Raw genomic sequence first — 19,121 nt, forward strand, 5'->3', positions numbered from 1 at the left:
ATTTTGTCGAGTTTTTAACACACAAATTACCCTACTGACCTTTTTGAATCTTGTTCCCTGACAAATATATAGGCCTACTGTAGCCTCTGTCGGGGGGAGAACAACATATGTCCAGAACCGTTACTATTCAGGATTCAAATTCCAATAAATACAAAATATATCAACAAGCTCTATCACATCAACAAGCTCAAAACATCTTGTAGAGCTTGTAGATCTGCTATTTATGATGCTTTTGTATGACACTGTAGTCCGATCAAGTAAAGAGTTCATTTACAAAAAAATAAAATAAAATATGGAGATAAGAGGTTTCTGCCCGACAGCAATGATCTATAAAAACAACCACATGTAGAACAGCTATTTCAGACGTGTTACATCGTCATGCAACTGAATATAATCCAGCCTGTACGCACTCCTACCGTAACTTCATGGTTTCTGTCATTATATGATTATGTTATTTATTATTATGTTCCTCTCGGTTATCTGCAGGTAATCCGTGGACTGTTGAAGTTTTGGCCTAAAACCTGCAGCCAGAAGGAGGTACAGTATTATGTCTGTCTCTGAAAGCACTATATCTGACATGAAAACTACAATCTGTATGGTAGATTATAACTAAATGTGAGTGTAACAATAGTAGCTAATAGTGTGTAATAACATAACACATACTAAAAGTTTGAAATTCAACTCCCGGTGGAAACCTCGTAAAAAAACGCTGAAAGTTTGTGTCCCTTTAACTTTACAATACAGGAAATAAATACAAAAATAAATCTGTTTTAAGTAGCATGTGAGGGGTCAGACGGCCCCACAAAACTATGGTTTAGTGATGACCAATTTGTTTCTAATAGTGTGTAATAACACATACTAAAAGTTTGAAATTCAACTCCCGGGGGAAACCTCATAAAAAACTGCTGTACGTTTGTGTCCCATTAGCATCTGAGGGGTCAGACGGCCCCACAAAACTATGGTTTAGTGATGAGTCATCTCTTTTCACAGTTTTGTGAGAGCCGTTTTTAGCCCAAGGAATGTTTTTGTGCAAAACAAATGCTTACAATGGATTCAGAATCATGAAAAAAGCCTAGTTTGACTAGTTTGACTAGCCAGTATTGTGATGATGAATACTTTACACCAGTGGGGTTCTGGGACCCTTGGGATTTGTTAACGGGGTTTGTCTGCAAAGGGTTTGAGAACCAATGGTTTACACTGTCTGTCTGTCTCTTGTCCAATCAGGTGATGTATCTAGGGGAAATAGAGGAGATTTTGGACGTCATTGAGCCCACGCAGTTCAAGAAAATTGAGGAGCCGTTGTTCAAGCAAATCTCTAGATGTGTGGCCAATCCTCACTTCCAGGTATGCTCTCTCTCTCACACACACACACACACACACACACACACACACACACACACACACACACACACACACACACGCTGTACTTGCAACTTGTGTACCGTAAGAGCAACTATGAATCTTAGTTTTCAGATGGATTGGTCTGGTGTGTGCTCATATTAACCACTTGAACCCTACAGCAATTGTCCCTATTCTTAGCATGACACAACAGAAAATAGCAGATATGTTATAGATTCTGTAACCGTTGCCAAGCGATTTGGGACCCCTGGGGGACCCCAGTCAACAAAGTATACAGGGTTTAAGTGTTTAACGTTCAGGTGTTGCCATTATTGCGACCGAAGGTCACAGTTTAGTATTAGAAATGGTACATCATGTCCCTGGGGTCTCACTGCATATCTCCATATACAGTACATGGAACTCCATATATGGGTACCAGGGGGTCTCCATTATGGGTAACTGCTCCGATATACATCACTGGCCAGATGTCCAATTTAAGACTATTAGGCGTCTTACTGGTTTAGTACATTCAGAGTGTTATGTTAGTTGTTTCTGACCGCAGTACCTCTCCTTCCCTGCAGGTGGCTGAGCGAGCGCTGTATTTCTGGAACAACGAGTACATTCTCAGCCTGATCGAGGAGAACATTGACAAGATCCTACCAATCATGTTTGGCAGCCTGTACAGGATCTCCAAAGAACACTGGAACCCGTATGTATTCTGTTCTGGCTGCTTTTCAGTCAAAGAACACTGGAACCCGTATGTATTCTGCTCTGGCTGCTTTTCAGTCAAAGAACACTGGAACCCGTATGTATTCTGCTCTGGCTGCTTTTCAGTCAAAGAACACTGGAACCCGTATGTATTCTGTTCTGGCTGCTTTTCAGTCAAGACACGCTGATCTGTCAAAAGCTAAGATTTTCAGAGAATAGATTTAAAAAGGGGGCTAAATGCAGACCCCTGGGGGAACACTATAGTGTAACACATTCCATTAATTTAAGAAAAATACAAAAGATACAAGATTTCTAGCCTAGTAAACTAGACTGTTTTCTGCCCTACAGAAATTAAAAGTGAGTCGTGTTTATGTCGAGGAGTCTCATTGGCAGGAAGTTACACAGGCAGTTGAGAACTGTGTTGGTCCATTTCCATTTGGTGGTAATCAGTCGTCTTCCTGGCAAACCATTGATTTGACTTGTGAATCAGCAGCAGCATTGATTTCTGCTTTGTTTTTGAGTTACCTGGTAGGGAACAGACCTCCATTCAGAAACACCCCCACTTAGAAACATCCCCATTCAGAAATAGCCCCACTGAGGTGAGGGTTAAGGTTAGGTTTAGGTGACACCTCCATTTAGAATAATGGAAGTCAATCTTCTGAATGGCAATGTTTCTGAATGGAGATGTGTATGCTAAAAGGATAACACAAAGGCCCTGAGGGCTTGTTTCCAATGTGGTCCTGTGTATTCAGTTCATCAAGACATATACAGTAGACATACAATACTATACAAGAGATCATCAATACTAGGAGCTCTTTTATAGAGGTTTTGAAGGAGGGTATGGACTGGAGCAGTGGTGGAAAAAGTACTCACATATTTTACTTAAGTAAAAGTATCAATACAACAATGCAACATAGAAATACTCTGTTACAAGTAAAAGTCCGGAATTCAAAATGTACTTAAAGTACCAAAACTAAAAGTACAACATGTTTGAAAATAGCAGATCTACAAGCTCACAACGCGTCGCATCGCGAGGTGTTACGCTGTACTTTGTGTTGGGAGATTTGAATTTAATTCCCAGGACAGTGTCTTTCATACAAGGGCAAGTGACTGAAAGCGGTTGTTTGTGTTTTGTGCTGTTGCAGGACCATCGTAGCGCTGGTCTACAACGTGCTGAAGACACTGATGGAGATGAACAGCACCCTGTTTGACGAGCTCACCGCCTCGTACAAAGCAGACAGGCAACGGTGAGTCGATGATGACCAGCCGTACACTAGAGCTGTGCTTCTCAACCTGTGGGTCGGGACCCCCGGATGGGTCCCCAAATTAATTTAGGGGATCCCCAGATGATCAAATTAATGTGAAACATTGTTTTCTCACTCAACAGTGAACAAACCAACACAAAGTTTAAGTTTATAGAGGGTATCTGCACATTTCTGAATTGGCAATTTAAGGACTTGAAGACTCTTTTAATACCTTTTAAAAAATGTAACATATTGTCATATATTACAGGCAGAAATTGTGAAAATAGCCGAGCTATTTTCACAATAGAACCGTGTTATACAAAATGTAATGCCTCACGTCTTACAATTCCAAGAGCTTGTCGGTGTGGGGGTCCCCAATTCAAATATGATTATTTATATGAAACTATATGGAATCTAGAGAAGGTTGTGGCGGTCCCTGCATCATCTCTCTCTCAACTAAGGGGTCCTGGGCCTGAAAACGTTGAAGACCCCTGTGCTAAGTAATGTAATGTGTGTGGTTCTCCTGGTCAGGGAGAAGAAGAAGGAGCAGGAGAGGGAAGAGCTGTGGAGAAAGCTGGAGGAGCTGAGGCTTGGCAGCGCTGAGCTCATCCAGAACAACAGCCACGGGCTGCAGAACGCCCAGAACAACAACAACAACAATAACAACAACACCAGTAGCAGCAATCACAGCCACGACCAGGGCGGCGGTGAGGCCACCGCGGAACACAACAGCCGCCAGGCCGGCGCAGAGAACGGCAACAAAGTTAACGAGGAAACCGCGGGCCGCGACAACAATCCCCAGGCCACCGCAGACCACGACAGCCGCGAGGCCACGGCTGACCGTGACAACAACCCCGAGGCCACCGCCACCACCACCACCGCCGCGCCACCTTCCGCCAAGAGCGAACCTCCGTGTGCCAAATGACACAGGACTTGAGTTTTCTATTACCTAAACAGTTTCACATACCGCAGTAAGAAAAAGAACTGTCTGTAAGCGGGCAACGTTTTAGAGCTACAATCCGTAAGGTTTTTCTCTGTTGTTGTTTTTTACCTCTCCTGACAGAGAGAGGTACTGTAATTGTAAACGATGTCCAAACTAGTGTCCAATCCGGTTTGCGCCGTCTGCTTCAAATAACTTTATTGACGTTGTCGACCAGTCGGGTGTCCTAACCCCCGACACCAGGGTCTAGATTTCTCAATGGAAGAGTAGGGAGACCACCTCCACCCACTGCAGATGTGATAGCTGTATTGTGTTAACATGCTCTCTACCATACAGTACAGATTGTTTAGAATAAACCGTTTTCATCCATTAAAATAAGTCCCGGATTGTAGCTTTAAGGAGGTGGTTAAATACACAAGTTAAACCTCATCAGTATATTAAAAAAGAGTAAACCTATTTAGAGTGACTAAAATGCCAGCAGTTCTTTGGCAGAAAGCATATTTCAACTTAAGTCTATATTTTTGGATGTTACAGTACAGCCTGGCTGCAGTATATTGATCTTTTTTTGTTTTGGTCTGATCAAAGTTTATCCTTTCACATTTAGTTTCTTAACTGAGAATTGATTCATTTTGTGATATACAAGACATTGGGAGGGGAGGGTATAATGACTTGAAATTAATGTTTCTGATTGTCGCTGCACTTAGAGAAACCTATATTGCTATTTTAAAGATGTCTATTTTGTATGTGTTTTTTTTTTCCTCACTGCTGCCAACACACGGGTGCAAGCAAACCTTTTTGGGGAGAGGGAAGGGGGGGAGGAGGTGTTGCAAGCTTTTGGAGGACTGGGCGGGTGGCTGGGACCAGACCGTTTTGATAGACAAGTGTCTATTGATGATGTATATAGGCAGGGGTGTGTGAGGTGTATAAAAGGCTGATGTATAACTTGTCGGGTGCGAAACGCCGTCGTAAATTAATCATGACAGCCCTCTCCCCTTGAATGGGACAATTGAAGCTCTGAATCTTGGATGGACAAAGCCAGATTCGGTCGTTGTCGCATGACTGTATCGCACATCGAAAACAGCCGACCTGCAGGCCTGCATATCGGCTATTTTCGACATGTGATGCAGTCGTTTGGCGAAGTATTAATAAGGCAGAAATCTTATCGGTGACTCTGGGAAACGCAGGCTAAACTCTTTGGAAGTCTCCTTTTAGAGAATGTCAATATCATGACATATTTTTTTCAGCCTTTCGGGTGTTTCGGTTTATTTGATTTCTTCTATCTTTTTTTTTATCTGGATGGACACAAAGCTTGACTCTATTTTTAACACAAACCATGACCTTGCAGCCATAAGACTTATTTACAGTAAGGCATTGAAATGATCATAGTTTAGAGAAATTAATGACGAAATGGGCACAGATATATTATATAAATATATTATACATTGTATTTTTCCAGGCTGAATAGAATTAATAAAAGCAGACACAAAGAAATGAGCCATATATTTTTTTCCCCCCACACCCCAAGAGTATTGTCATGGCAATCCTTTTTTTTGTCTTTTACGATAACAGCGGTAGATGGTGCAGGTGTGCAGTTTAAATATGGCTGGATGTGGTGTGTTGGTTAATTGTGTGTGTGTGCGTGTGTGAGACTATAGCATCTTGAAGGCAAACATCAGTCGATTTAAGCACGAATGTTAACTTATTCCTGTGGTGGACGTCTGGAACGATGATGCCTCACGTTTGTGATGTCGTTGAGCAAAAGCTAACTTCTGCTCTGTTCATTCTGCGTTCACACCTCCAGGTCTTTGTCTGAGGACGTCACAGAGCTTCAGGACTTCACTCATCCATTTCCACACATCGCTGTCGGGCAGAAACCTTTTATCTCTGTTTCGACGACTTTTCCGTAAATTAACGCCCTACTTGTTCATGTTACAGGGTCACACAAAAGTGGCATAAATAGCCGCCTTAATAAGCTCAGGTTGTGAGCTTGTAGATCGTCTGTTTTTGCTATTTTGGAAGACATTTCTCTCTGTAGTCAAGTATTAACAAGAGCTTAACTGAATAATAACTGCATTCCATGGGAAAACATGTTCTTTTTTCCCATTTCCTGAAAAGTAAAGGTTTTGGACATACAAGGTTTCCACCTGACAGCAATGTAATAATGTGTAATATGGATTGAACTGGCCGTTAGAAATACGACACAGGAAGTCTTAAATTGAGCTGTGTTCCTCTTTAACCACATGAACCCCAGCGTCCCTTATTCTGGCCATGTAATGGGCGCAAATAGCTGATCTACAAGCTTGCGTCGCTAGATTGTATTGTAGATTGTATGCATAGAGGTTTGGGTCAAGTTTAGATAGATGTGCTATTTTCGGCATTGATTTCTTTTTTAGTAAGGGTAAAAGAAAGGGGGTGCAAGTATAGACCCCTGGGGGACTCCCGGCCGACACAGTATACAGGTTTAAGTGGTTAACCACTTATGGTCTATACATTTTGCCATATGACGTATAGCAAAAATAGCCGATCTACAAGCTCACAACACGCCGTGATGCAACACATCTTGCAGGTCAGCTATTGTTGACATTTCGATGAAATTCTTTTGGAAATCTAGAAAACTAAGTAGAACTAACGAGAACAAAGCAAACATGTTCGCAGATAAGGACATGCCCAAAATAGTTGAAGGCCAGGCTTCAAGTGGTTAAAGTGGACTGCCTAACCTGTACTTTAGGTCCGCTGTGATGATGATTATGATGCCTTTCTGTCAGTACACACCATTCCAATCTCTGTGACATACAACTGTGTGGGGAACCTGTGTTTTGTAACGGCAGACCTTTATGTAGGCTTTGAAACGCCATCAAATAAAGTCTACCTTACCTTTCTACTCCAAACTATACATCCACTGTCTTTTATATACCCTGTGTGTGGACTTGTAGGGTGCTGTGGGTGTCAACAGATGGCGCCAGATGAACGCGCTTCAACTTTCCTCCTGCCTGCTACAGCATGATTGGTTGGTTGAATACTTTATTAGACAGAAATGTAAACGGCATGAGGTACTGTCACTCTGTCAGACATTTGGGCTAAAAGGATAACACAACACAGTCCTGGGAACTTTGTTTTTTTGTCCTAGCAGTGGTCCGCAAACATTTTCAAGTCCAGGGCCCCTCATATTGATATAGGCCTATATCCCCATTTGAAAAGATTCTGTGTCATGGATGGACCCCATATGAGAACGTGTTTTATATTTAAAAAATTGAGTGTGGCACAGTTGTCAAAATCATGTTCCAGGGGCCACTTGAAGCTCAGCTAGGGCCGGATTTGGCCCACGGGCCACTAGTTCAATATCACTGCTACAGTGAGCTGGAAGTTCCTGGTCAAAGTTAAAGGAGAATTCATTTCTGTTTGATGTTTCTTTTTAACTACAGTAAGTGTTAACCTGTGGCAAGATCACTCCATACCAAAATGTAAAGTCAAGATACCAAACCTATCTCTAACCGTAGATATATGTTACACCTCTATCTCTACTACTCTAATGTAATAGGTCTAGATATATTTTACATAATTTAATCAGATTTATCCTAAGTGTCATTAGTAACAGGGATGGATGGGTGACTGGACATGGACTGCAGATTTACTCAACATGAATAGTCTTTAGGTGACTCCGTCCTTTACTTTGAATACAAATAACTAACCAGTTAGGCTGCAGTTCTCCGTTTCCACCAGTGGTGAAACTTAGTAAAAGTCTGGAATTCAAAATGTACTTGAGTAAAAGTATGAAAGTGTTGGCATCAAAAATGTACTCAAAAGTATAGCCTACAAAATGTTTGAAAGCTCACAACACATAGTGAGCAGTAGTAGATGAGTGGAGACAGTGAGTATGAAGTAAAAGTATTGGAAATTGTTGACAGGTGTGAGGGGCATTGCTTATTTCAAGTTATTGAAATCCCTTAATATGAAAGAAATAAGCCAGCATTTAAAAGTCGCCAGACTTTAAAAACAGACTAGCAGTCTGAAGGAGTTTCAAATAGTGCTGTTAGTCTTTTCACCCGTCCCTCACACCCTTCACTGTTCACTTCTGTCCGGCTGTGCCACGGATTAGGAATCATTGCCGCGGCTGTTGTCGGCAGTTCCGGGCTCTGGCGATGCCAAGGCCGCTGCCGGAGAATGCTCTCATCCTTCTGGGTGTCTGGCTGGCTGGGAGCTTCAGTGTCATATCCTGAAGAGGATGCTATTGATCCAGCATGTCTCTTCAGCAGCCAATCTTTAACCTTGTCAGACGACCCTATTGCTTCAGAAGGTGTTCCACTTCCACCACTCACTGCAACACAAGATAACAACACACAACAATATAACCAGTAAGACTCCCTAATCGGATCTCCTGTCACACTGCTGACATCAGTATGACATCACACCGTACACAAATGACCCTTATATAAGACCGGCATTATCTACCGACAGATTAGTAACAAGATGTCAAAATCGTTGAAGGTTGAATCTCCAGATATGGAGATAACCAACACATCCCTCCATATATGGAGATAACCGACGAATCTCACTAAGTCTGACCTCACAAGCCCCATATTTGGACACGAACAACATATAACTCCATATATAGAGACATAGCTGCTGACATCAGTATGACATCACACTGCTGACATCAGTATGACATCACACCGTACACAAATGACCCTTATATAAGACCGGCATTATCTACCGACAGATTAGATGCAAGCAGGATCTCGACTCTGACACAACTCATCGGCTCATAAGCTGGTTCTCCCTCCATATATGGAGATAACCGACGAATCTCACTAAGTCTAACCTCACAAGCCCCATATTTGGACACGAACAACATATAACTCCATATATAGAGACATAGCTGCTGACATCAGTATGACATCACACTGCTGACATCAGTATGACATCACACCGTACACAAATGACCCTGACGGCACACATAGCAACCATGTTTTTTTACCTTAGCAACCAACTGTTTACCATAGCAACCATGGTTTTTTACCCTAGCAACCAACTGTTTACCCTACTAACCAACTGTTTACCATAGCAACCATGTTTTTTACCTTAGCAACCAACTGTTTACCACAGCAACCATGTTTTTTTTACCCTAGCAACCAACTGTTTACCCTAGCAACCAATTGTTTACCATAGCAACCATGTTTTCTTACCCTAGCAACCAACTGTTTACCCTAGCAACCAACTGTTTACCATAGCAACCATGTTTTTTACCTTAGCAACCAACTGGTTACCATAGCAACCACTGTTTTAGACCACTGTTTCTTGCCGGTCTTATATAAGGGTCATTTGTGTACGGTGTGATGTCATACTGATGTCAGCAGTGTGATGTCATACTGATGCGGAGATATGAGCAGGGCAAAGGTGTGACGTGTGACCGACGGACGGACGGCCGGTGGAGGTTCTGATACTAAACTGCGCCCTAACCGTCGCAATTATGCACATAGTCACATTAATTTATTATGCAGATTAGTCATATTATGCACTTTATGCCCCCTGCCCCCCATTCCTCTTTTCTTTTATATGACTATGTTTTAACTGCAACGATGAGCCTGCACAATTAAGAATCTTACCCACCTTACTTGTAACATGATTCTGAATTTTGATGTGATTAAAATCACCATGATCAAACCCCCCTGGCCTAAGGCAGTGATCCAGATTGCACATACAGTAACAGTAATAAAAACCATAATGAATATTGTTGCATTAAAGTTTGTCATCTGATGTTTCTTTTTTTTTTGTATGTTACATTTGTATTACGCTAGGAAATCTTACCTTTAAGTTTTTAGGATTTAAGATTTGTCATGTTTTGTTATTACAAAACATACATTAGCCACTTCCCCCTCCCCAGTCATAGAGTTTAATGAAGGTAGAATAATTTACCTATATTTATTGTATCTACTGCTTTCTTTTCGATGTCTCATTCTATTTGCAAGGACCAATAACTCTATTGACAGTCCATTTGGTTCCATTCGTACACTCTTAGAGTTTTAGACCTGTTATGGTCATTCAGGGCAATCTCTTTATGTGTTTCTATTATTGTCCAAAAATTGAATTTTGACAAAAATGTCCACAACAAGTTCACTGTCTATGAAACGCTCATATAGCCTAGGTCTGAGCCAGAGCCGCAATAGAGGGTATGCGCATGCGTAAAGTGAATGGCATATCGAGTGGCAAATCGAGTGGCAAAGTGAGTTGCAAAATTAGTTTAACATCATTTAACATCGTTTAATGCAATCAGATAGGACTTTTCTATTTGGATGTATGGGCTGTCAAGGCCAGAAAGTAGTTTTTTTGCCACTCAGTAGGCGTTCCCGCATAACTTCCTGGTATGATGATGATGTCACGCGCATACCCTCTATTGTTTCCGAATGACTGAATGTTAAAGTACTTAACTTGTTTAAATGGGTGAATGACTAAAGCACCTACGTAACTTGGCTGTTGTTTGTTATTGTTTCCATAGTTTGATTGAAATTGCTCGTCATCGTCACTTGGAAATGAAATGCCTTTAAAAATGTTATATTTTCAAGTAAGTGTATTAGAATATATTATACAATTTGGAGTGGATATGTGTCCAGATGCCTGTCAAATTGTTAGACAATGCTGGTCTGCATGTAGCCTAGTAAACGACCAACTTCCGTTATCCAGGAGGATTCCTGGTTTCCGGAAGAGGGCGGGTACGAGGCTAGTCTGCATAGTATACGATGGAACGAACTGGCATAGCCAAAGCCTACATCATCAACCACTTGTTTAAGTGATTTATTTTGATCACCAAGGAGCTGTTCTCTCTTTTCTTCTTTCTTGGCACTTGCCTCTATATAATAATAAACATATCATAATAAAATCATAATCACAATCTTTATTCATATAGCACCTTTCAAAACAGTACAACGGGTTTCAGAGAAAAATCAATATGCATAAAAATCAAACCACATAACTAGTAAGACGCCCTAGGGGCGAGAAGTAACCTACGTTGCGATCTCCATATTCTCCATATATGGGCATAAAAGGGACAAGGATGGAATTAATTTGCAAGTGTTACTCGCGTCACGGCAACGACACTGGTTATCATTAGACTGACACAATATGTCCATATACGTGCATACCCAGATATGGGATTAATATTGACGACCCCAGGGATCTCCATATATGGTCATCAAAGGGACAAGGACAAAATAAATTTGCAAGTGTGGTTGCTGTGACCTAATTAAGTCACACTTGCAAATTAATTCTGTCTTGCCATTAGTTTTCCCCATTCAAGTCACCGTAGGGAGCAGTATCAAAACCTCCAGCTCATGTCAGTGAGTGAGTCAGTCACGCCTCATGTCATGCTCCATATTTGGCCATTCATTTATTAGTGAATTAATTGTTGGGGAACACTCAGGACTTCTGCTGAGGCGTGGCAAGAGGTGGCTGGTGTTGTTGCGCTCACGTGAGCTGCTTCCGCTCTTTGTCCAGGCGGCGCTTGTGAGCGGAGGCTTCCTCCGTGAGACTCTGGCGGTGACGCCGCTGCCACTCTCTTTTCATGCGGCGCTGGTTGGCGGCGGCTTCCTCCGTGAGACTCTGGCGGTAGCGCCGCTGCCGCTCTCTGTCCAGGCGGCGCTCTTCCTCCGTGAGACTCTGGCGGCGGTGCCGCTGCCGCTCTCTTTTCAAGCGGCGCTCTTCCTCCGTGAGACTCTGGCGTCGGCAGCGCTGCTTCTCTCGTTCCAGGCGGCGCTCTTCCTCCGTGAGACTCTGGCGTCGGCAGCGCTTGCGTTCCCTGTCCAGACGGCGGCGGCGCTCGCTGGCAGTCTCCTCTAGCACATCATCTGCTGTACAGTTGGAATCATTTCCTGAGTCGCTGCATGAAGGTCTTTCAGGTAGACTGACCACGTTGTCGAAAGATGGTTTCAATTCATCATTAGTGTTGCTCAGGCTCTCCAACTCAGAAGCTTGGAAGGTGAGGTCATGCATCTTCTCTTCATAGCCCGTGGCGGCCGTAGCGCTCACATCCGTGGAGGCAACATCATCATCATCTCGTGGACGGGTGCTCAAATCCATGGGCGAAACATCATCGTCTTCACGTGGACTGGTGCTCACATCCGTGGGTGCATCATCATCATGTGGACAGGTACTCACATCTGTTGGTGCATCATCTCGTGGACGGGTGCTCAAATCCATGGGTGCATCATCATCATCATCGTGGAGTGGTGGTGGTGAGTCCAATGGTGAGCCAAGGCACAATTGAATCTGGGCTTTGACCGCCTCACTAGTGAACACGGGCTGGAGCTTGTCGGAGGCAAATTCATAGACGCGTCCCGTTTGACTGGCCACCAGCAGGAGAACCTGGCCTCCTGTCAGCGTGGCCAGCTCTTTGGCCTTGTTTAATACACCATTTCTACGTGTGTAGAAGGTTTTTTGTCGCTTTTTCACATTTGCAATGAATTTAATGTCTATCTTCATGCGACCCTGTGACTTTTTCTTGGGTTTTTGCAGTGGGACAGCTGCCTCCTTCTTCTGCCTTGCCTCATGCTTCACCCCTACTCTGATCCTCCTCCCTCTGCTGTCTCCATTTGAACACATGGAGTCATATTCATCTGCTGTACAGTTGGAATCATTTCCTGAGTCGCTGCATGAAGGTCTTTCATCTCCAAGTTGGGACATATTGAGTATTGACTGTGTTCATATAAATGCACAATGACACACCGCTCAATAAACAAACTGACTAGTGCTACATGTGTGGCTGTGATCTGCCTTTTATGGAGCCAAATTCTGCAACGTCACCTTCACGTCACAATTTGTGACATGTTTTGATTTGGTGTGTCACGCAAAACCTAGCAACCGTTGCTAAGAACGCGCAACGGTGGCTCCTGGCTGTGTGACGTCACCACGGTGTCTGAAATTCCATAATAAAAACGTTTTGTTGGAATGACAAATTACGAAATTAGTAGGCTACTTTTTTTTTTTTAAATTTAAGATTTGTTTTTGGGCTTTTTATGCCTTTATTCGATAGGACAGTAGACTGACAGGAAATGGGGAGAGAGATGGGGAATGACATCGGGAATCGAACCGGCGACGCCAGCAGGCATCATAGCCTAGTATGTGGTATGCGCCTTGACCACCAGGTCAGCGGGCGCCCCAGTAGGCTACTTTTGAGTATGTCAGAAGAAAATTGATAGTAGCTCCTCAGTATCAGTAGCCTACGTTAATGCATTAAATTAATGCCTGTAGGACACTCCCAGGCATAATCCCACAATGCAATGCGGTCGCTATGACAACATACACAAACCTTAACGTCAATTAATCGTCTAGCTAGTTAAACAACAAACAAAAATAAACAATATCTATCTATCTTTTAAATATAGGCCTATCTAGAATGTAGGTAGGCCTATTTGTTTAAACTGATGACCACCAGTAAACAACGTTTAACTGCAACTGTACACAGAAACAGCAACAGGTGTGTGTTATACACCTGCTTCGTCACAAGATGGCGCACTTTCCTCACATTGCCCACATTACAGAATAGCTGTGGAGGTAAAACCTTTTCCTCTGCGGTGGAAAGGACGGAGACGTGGTGACCAATGGTGGAAAAAAGTACTCAAATGTTTTTACTGGCGCCCAGAAGTTTAACATTATGATACAGTAGGTCACGTGGTCTTTCTCCAAACAGTCTGAAAAGGCCTATTTGAACACTTGCTACAAATTGCTACAACAATAAGTTGAAGGATAAATGTATGGTAAAGCAGCGCTTTTCAACCTGCGGGGTCCCCAAATTATTTTGTGGGGTCCCCAGATTAACTTAATGTGCAACATTGTTTTCTCACTCAACAGTAAACGAACCAACATGAAGTTTAAGTGTATGGGTATGAAGTTTAAGTGTATGGGTATCTACATTTCTAAAGTGACATTTTAAGGACTTTTAAATAGAGCCTACCTCTGGTGTCTAAAATGACAAATTAAACATTGGCCAAATGGTCAAATATTAGAGGCAGAAATTGTGAAAATAGCCGATAGTAGATCTGCTATTTTCACAATAGTCCAGTGAAGTGTGACGTCATTTCCACTAGATGGCGCTATTTCGCCTGAAAAAAATGGTTCGTTCCGTTTTCATTGCATTGACATCGCTATTGTGGAATCTTAGATCGCCTAATATAAGACCTGTGTTCAAAATATAAACACAAAACTCTTGCTTTTTGACTCAAATGGATATAAAGCATTGACTGAGGTGGAAATGTACATATCTACCCACCGATTAACACAATAAACCGCTAGAAACGATTTTAACAAAACACAACAACTACATTTCCCATGAACGCCGCTGCTGCCTGGCGCACACAACATACGTCACGCGCAGTGTGTTTTCAGCTGTTTTCAGCAACGTGGAGCGGCTGGAGCCAAAACAACACAGCTCTAGACTAGTACCATAGAGAAGACTAGTATTGTTTCTGGACCGCGATACAGTTGTTGGAGGTTGAACGTTTCAACAAACTCAAAAGAAAACCTTTACAAAATTGCAGAAATGGTACTGTGTTTTGTGCCAGATTGCAATCATTATAGCGGACCAAGTAAGTGGCCATGGCTGTTCTTTTCACCGTTTTCCAACCCATGAGAGGACAAGACGCTCTTGGATTGAAAGGATACGGTAAGTTCTATTCATGGAAACTTTGAGCTAAAATGTTAAAAGTACTATACCTTTGTACAAATCTGTACTTTACTTGAGTATGTCCTATTTATTTTACTTCTACTCCACTACATCTCAAGCCCTAACATTGTACTTTTACTCCACTAAATGTATTTGAAAACATAAGTTACTAGTTACTTTGTGGATTTATTATTATTACAAAACATACATTAAATGCCTCGACATTTTGGTCATTTGAAAATAGTCTATCTACACGCTTGAGACATGTGGTACACTAGAGCATGTTATCGTAATAATATGGGTACATTTTATACCCCCCATTTAGCCCCATTTGTTTATTTCATTTGTGACATCTGCTAGGGGCAGCATGGTTGTGTTGTTACTGCATGCTGGGGTCTTGACTAGTTCATACAGTAGGCTACCAAGCTACTGAACTATAAACAAGCCCTGATTCTATGTCTGGTGTTTTATTCCCAATTCCTAGGTAGGTAAAACACACACATAGAACACTGGTTAATGAGTGCTGAACAATGCTGTCCGTTTTGTTACTGAGGAAACTTATTTTGCTTGCTTGTGCATTTCATTTAATGAATCATTTGTTAAACTCAAACAAAGAATGCTAACGTTAGCATGATGCTAGCGAAATTGCTGACATCCAGTTTAGTTAGTGGTTAGCTCAGCAGGCATCTGGTGTTATAGGATACTGTTTGGATTTAATGCTAACTAAAGTAGAGGTTTGGTAGATCTGTGCACTTACATCTGTACACTTGAAATATACAGTAGGCCGATTTATTTTATTACAGCAGAAGTGCATTTGGGATTTGAAATCTGTGTGTTGTTATAAATGCTGAGTTATTTAATTACAGCAAACATTGTTATTACAATGTACAGTACCAAGCTACTGAACTATAAACAAGGCAAGCCCTGATTCTACAGTATGTCTGGTGTTTTATTCCTAATTCCTAGAATAAACCCCATAAGGGCAACAGACACATTGTGAGCTTGTAGATCTATTTTCAAAATGTCAAAATTTTGAGAACTTGAAATGGGACATTCTGCATAAAAAGTACTTTTACTTTTGTACTTTTATTTAAGTACATTGGAATTCTGGACTTTTACATGTAACAGAGTGTTATATTGCTGTTTTGGTGATTTTACTTCAGTAAACCATTTGAGTACTTTTTCCACCACTGGATGCTGTCCTGTGGTAGGGTGTGCTTTAGGGTGAAGCAGGTCTACGTATGTGTCTGTTCTAGCTGGGTTATCAGGGCACCTGTTGGCAAGCTGGCTCATATCCTACGGCCTCCCCCTGTTACAGTTGGAGGGTTTTGCATCATATGACCAGTTGTAGCATGCTGAAATCGGTTATAAAGTGTATCTAATTGGCTCACCCAGTGAAAGCAAGGGGAGAGATTTTTTCATAGCCAGCCAGCCTTTAAGTGTCCCATGTAAGGGCATGATAAAATGGCTGAGTGAGTGAGTGAAAGTGCCAGCCCTGCCTGCAAGAAATGTTCTTTCCCTACTGATTTGTCTGAACATCTCAATTATTGCAGACACATTCTTGGGTATTATTTTATTTAATTGTAATGTGACACTTAATTGTAAATTAAAATGTCATGCGTGTGACTGCCCTACTCTCTAAATAACAATGTCTAACCTCTTCTGTTATCATTTTCTTTTTTAGACGGAAAGACCGGAGGCCCAGTAAAGATTCGAGAGTCTGCAGCTGTCATTTTCCTGCCGGCATCTCCAAAGGGCCTATATGGTTCGAGGGTAGAAAAGGCCCTAGGGTTAGGGTTATGCCCTGTTCTGCAGGTATGCAACCTCAACCAAGTCACCTCCACTTCCATACATCTATGTGTTTAATGTTCACCCTTATCCACTTCTACATCTGCTCATAAATATGCTTCTACCTCAATCTTTTCATGACCAAGTTTCTCTCTCTCTCTCTCTCTCTCTCTCTCTCTCTCTCTCTCTCTCTCTCTCTCTCTCCACCCCCAGCAAATCCAAGCACCTCTGCAACCGATCCAGGCACATTGGAAATACCAGTTCCATGCATTTCATGTATGTTGTTTTTAATGTTGAGCGTCATCCACCATCATCTGCCTGTAAATATACTCCCACCATAATATTTTAATGGCTAACACCGTCCATTTCTGTCTTTTTCTGTCCCTGTCCCTGTCCCTGTCCCTGTCCTTGCATGCAACCACCAGCAAGTCCATGCACCTCTGCCTCTGCCATGGCACCTCCTGTTGCATGCACCTCTGCAGATTGGCCAAGAATCCAGAACATCATTGACGATGCTCATCATGAAGAGTGCATGAGGGAGCTGCAAACTTTAAGGGATAAGAAAAAAGAGTACTGTAGGGTTAGGTACTCTGCCTCTGAACTTCCGGATGATGTCCTGCGCATGGAGACGGGTCTGCCAGACAGAGCAATATTCCTAGATGTTTTTTATGTGGGACTACAGTTCAAGGGTTAGCCACAGCTCCTCAGCTTAATTCCACACCATCTTCGATGCTATGCTGATGTGTTAGTTCAGGTCTGTTGTGTTTTGGTGAACATGCAGGATCCTTTGATAGATCAAATGAAGGATTCTCTGGTATGTAATTGACTTGTTTACCGAAATGCGATCGTGCGTGCTGCCCAGCCCAGCCCAGTTAATTGACCATCTGCATACATGCACTGTTCTACATGGCCAGATTTGAAGTGATTATCCCCTCTCTTCACAATTTTCTCTTTTTAAAAAGATTACATGAAGTCAAAAACAGAAACTGATATTGTTAGTCTATAAACGGCCACAGCTTGTCCGTATGTATGTAGTGTACTGTATGTATCTCTGTCACGCCTTACACTGGTTCTATGGGTTTGTCGCTCTGACATCATGTTCTGATGTCACTGTGATTTCAGGGGAACCACTCTAGCAGAAGGGGTTTGCTGCTCTGACATCACACTCTGAATTCACTGTGATGTCACACTAACAGAATCCTTTTTATGCTCATATATGGAGTTCCCTATTCTCATCTAACAGGACTTGGGAATGATGTCCTATGATGACCCCTGGTACCCATATAGGGAGATCCATTTACTGGATATGGAGACATGCTTTGAGAACTCAAACATCCTTACTCAGTTATTCATTATGTGAAAGTCCTATGACCTGTATGACATCTGACATCATAACCTCTTATGGAGATCCCTTTCTGTAGAACCAGCCACACAGATATGGGCTGTCTTGGCCATATATGGATTCTGTTAGTGTGGTACGTGGCCGATGTGGCCTCCATATACTACTGTATGGGTAACTGGTCCGATATACATCACTGGCCAGATGGCCAAGAATTGTCACGTCACCCTGAGGCGTCTTACCTAGTTGTATACTGTTGTATAAAGTTTATATTATATGTGGCTCAGTGTGGACATCTAGGACCGGCTGCCATCCTCTCCAGAGGAACAGCAGCAGATCATCCAGCCGATGACTGTTGGCCAGCGGGACAAGTAGGAGTGGCATGCTCACAGACGAGGACGTCTTACAGCCAGCAATTTTGGATGTGTACTCAAAGCCAAACGCATCACTGAAAAGGCTACGTGGGGAATACGACCTTGAGGCTGTTTTACCGGTATCACTGACAGCTGATGCAATTTATTTTATATTAGCCTATTTTTTAATCTTGGCAATATTTATTTCCTTTATTTCCAACTACACACAACAGCTTTGGTATGATTCACTGAACATCTTGTCACTTGGCAGGTCTCCATGGGGAATGCATCTGTTTCAGACACAGAAGTGTCTGTAGTTTCCAACTTTTCAGACTGTTGATTAAAATTTCTTTTGTATAATTGACTTGTTTGATCTGTTATTAAAGATGCTTGGGAATATTTGAAGTGTCTGTGCCATGATGAAGGGTTTAATTATGACTTTCCCTTAATGTTTTATATAATTCTTAAAATGCAGCCATGTTTGCCATAGATAGGCTAAGTTATTGGTCCCACTAATATAATTCGAAGTTTGCAATAGGAAAAAGTACTGTTTCATGACAGCACAAATCACTGGTACAAGGTCAACTAAAAGGAGACCCTATTAAGCATTACAGCTTATTTACACTTTGCCACTTTGTGTCTCATATAACATTGAAAGACTGACAGAACAGAGTAGGCCTACTTTGCATAGCATAACATCAATTAAACATCTTGGCTTTTGAGGAGAGATGCTTTTGCAGGTAAATTTACCACTGGGGAT

At 42.1% G+C, this 19,121-nt stretch overlaps 1 protein-coding gene and 1 long non-coding RNA gene across 2 annotated transcripts in view; both read left to right on the forward strand.

Moving 5' to 3' along the window:
* The window catches only part of ppp2r5a (protein phosphatase 2, regulatory subunit B', alpha isoform), a 111,209-nt gene extending 104,181 nt beyond the window's left edge, over window positions 1–7,028 (forward strand). The window contains exons 9-13 of the mRNA XM_080743983.1: window positions 487–537; window positions 1,225–1,344; window positions 1,920–2,047; window positions 3,192–3,293; window positions 3,822–7,028. Of these exons, the coding sequence (XP_080600109.1) occupies window positions 487–537; window positions 1,225–1,344; window positions 1,920–2,047; window positions 3,192–3,293; window positions 3,822–4,215 (795 nt within the window). The 3' untranslated portion in view covers window positions 4,216–7,028. The remainder of the gene's footprint in view (window positions 1–486; window positions 538–1,224; window positions 1,345–1,919; window positions 2,048–3,191; window positions 3,294–3,821) is intronic.
* A 7,713-nt stretch (window positions 7,029–14,741) lies between these two features.
* Window positions 14,742–17,939, forward strand: LOC308300188. Its single transcript, XR_013962812.1, has 4 exons — window positions 14,742–14,881; window positions 16,566–16,696; window positions 16,883–16,945; window positions 17,095–17,939. It is a non-coding gene; the product is annotated as an uncharacterized lncRNA (long non-coding RNA).
* Window positions 17,940–19,121: the final 1,182 nt, after the last annotated feature.

The sequence above is a fragment of the Nannobrachium achirus genome (assembly GCF_963921795.1).
Source record: "Nannobrachium achirus genome assembly, chromosome: 16".
NCBI lineage: Eukaryota > Metazoa > Chordata > Actinopteri > Myctophiformes > Myctophidae > Nannobrachium > Nannobrachium achirus.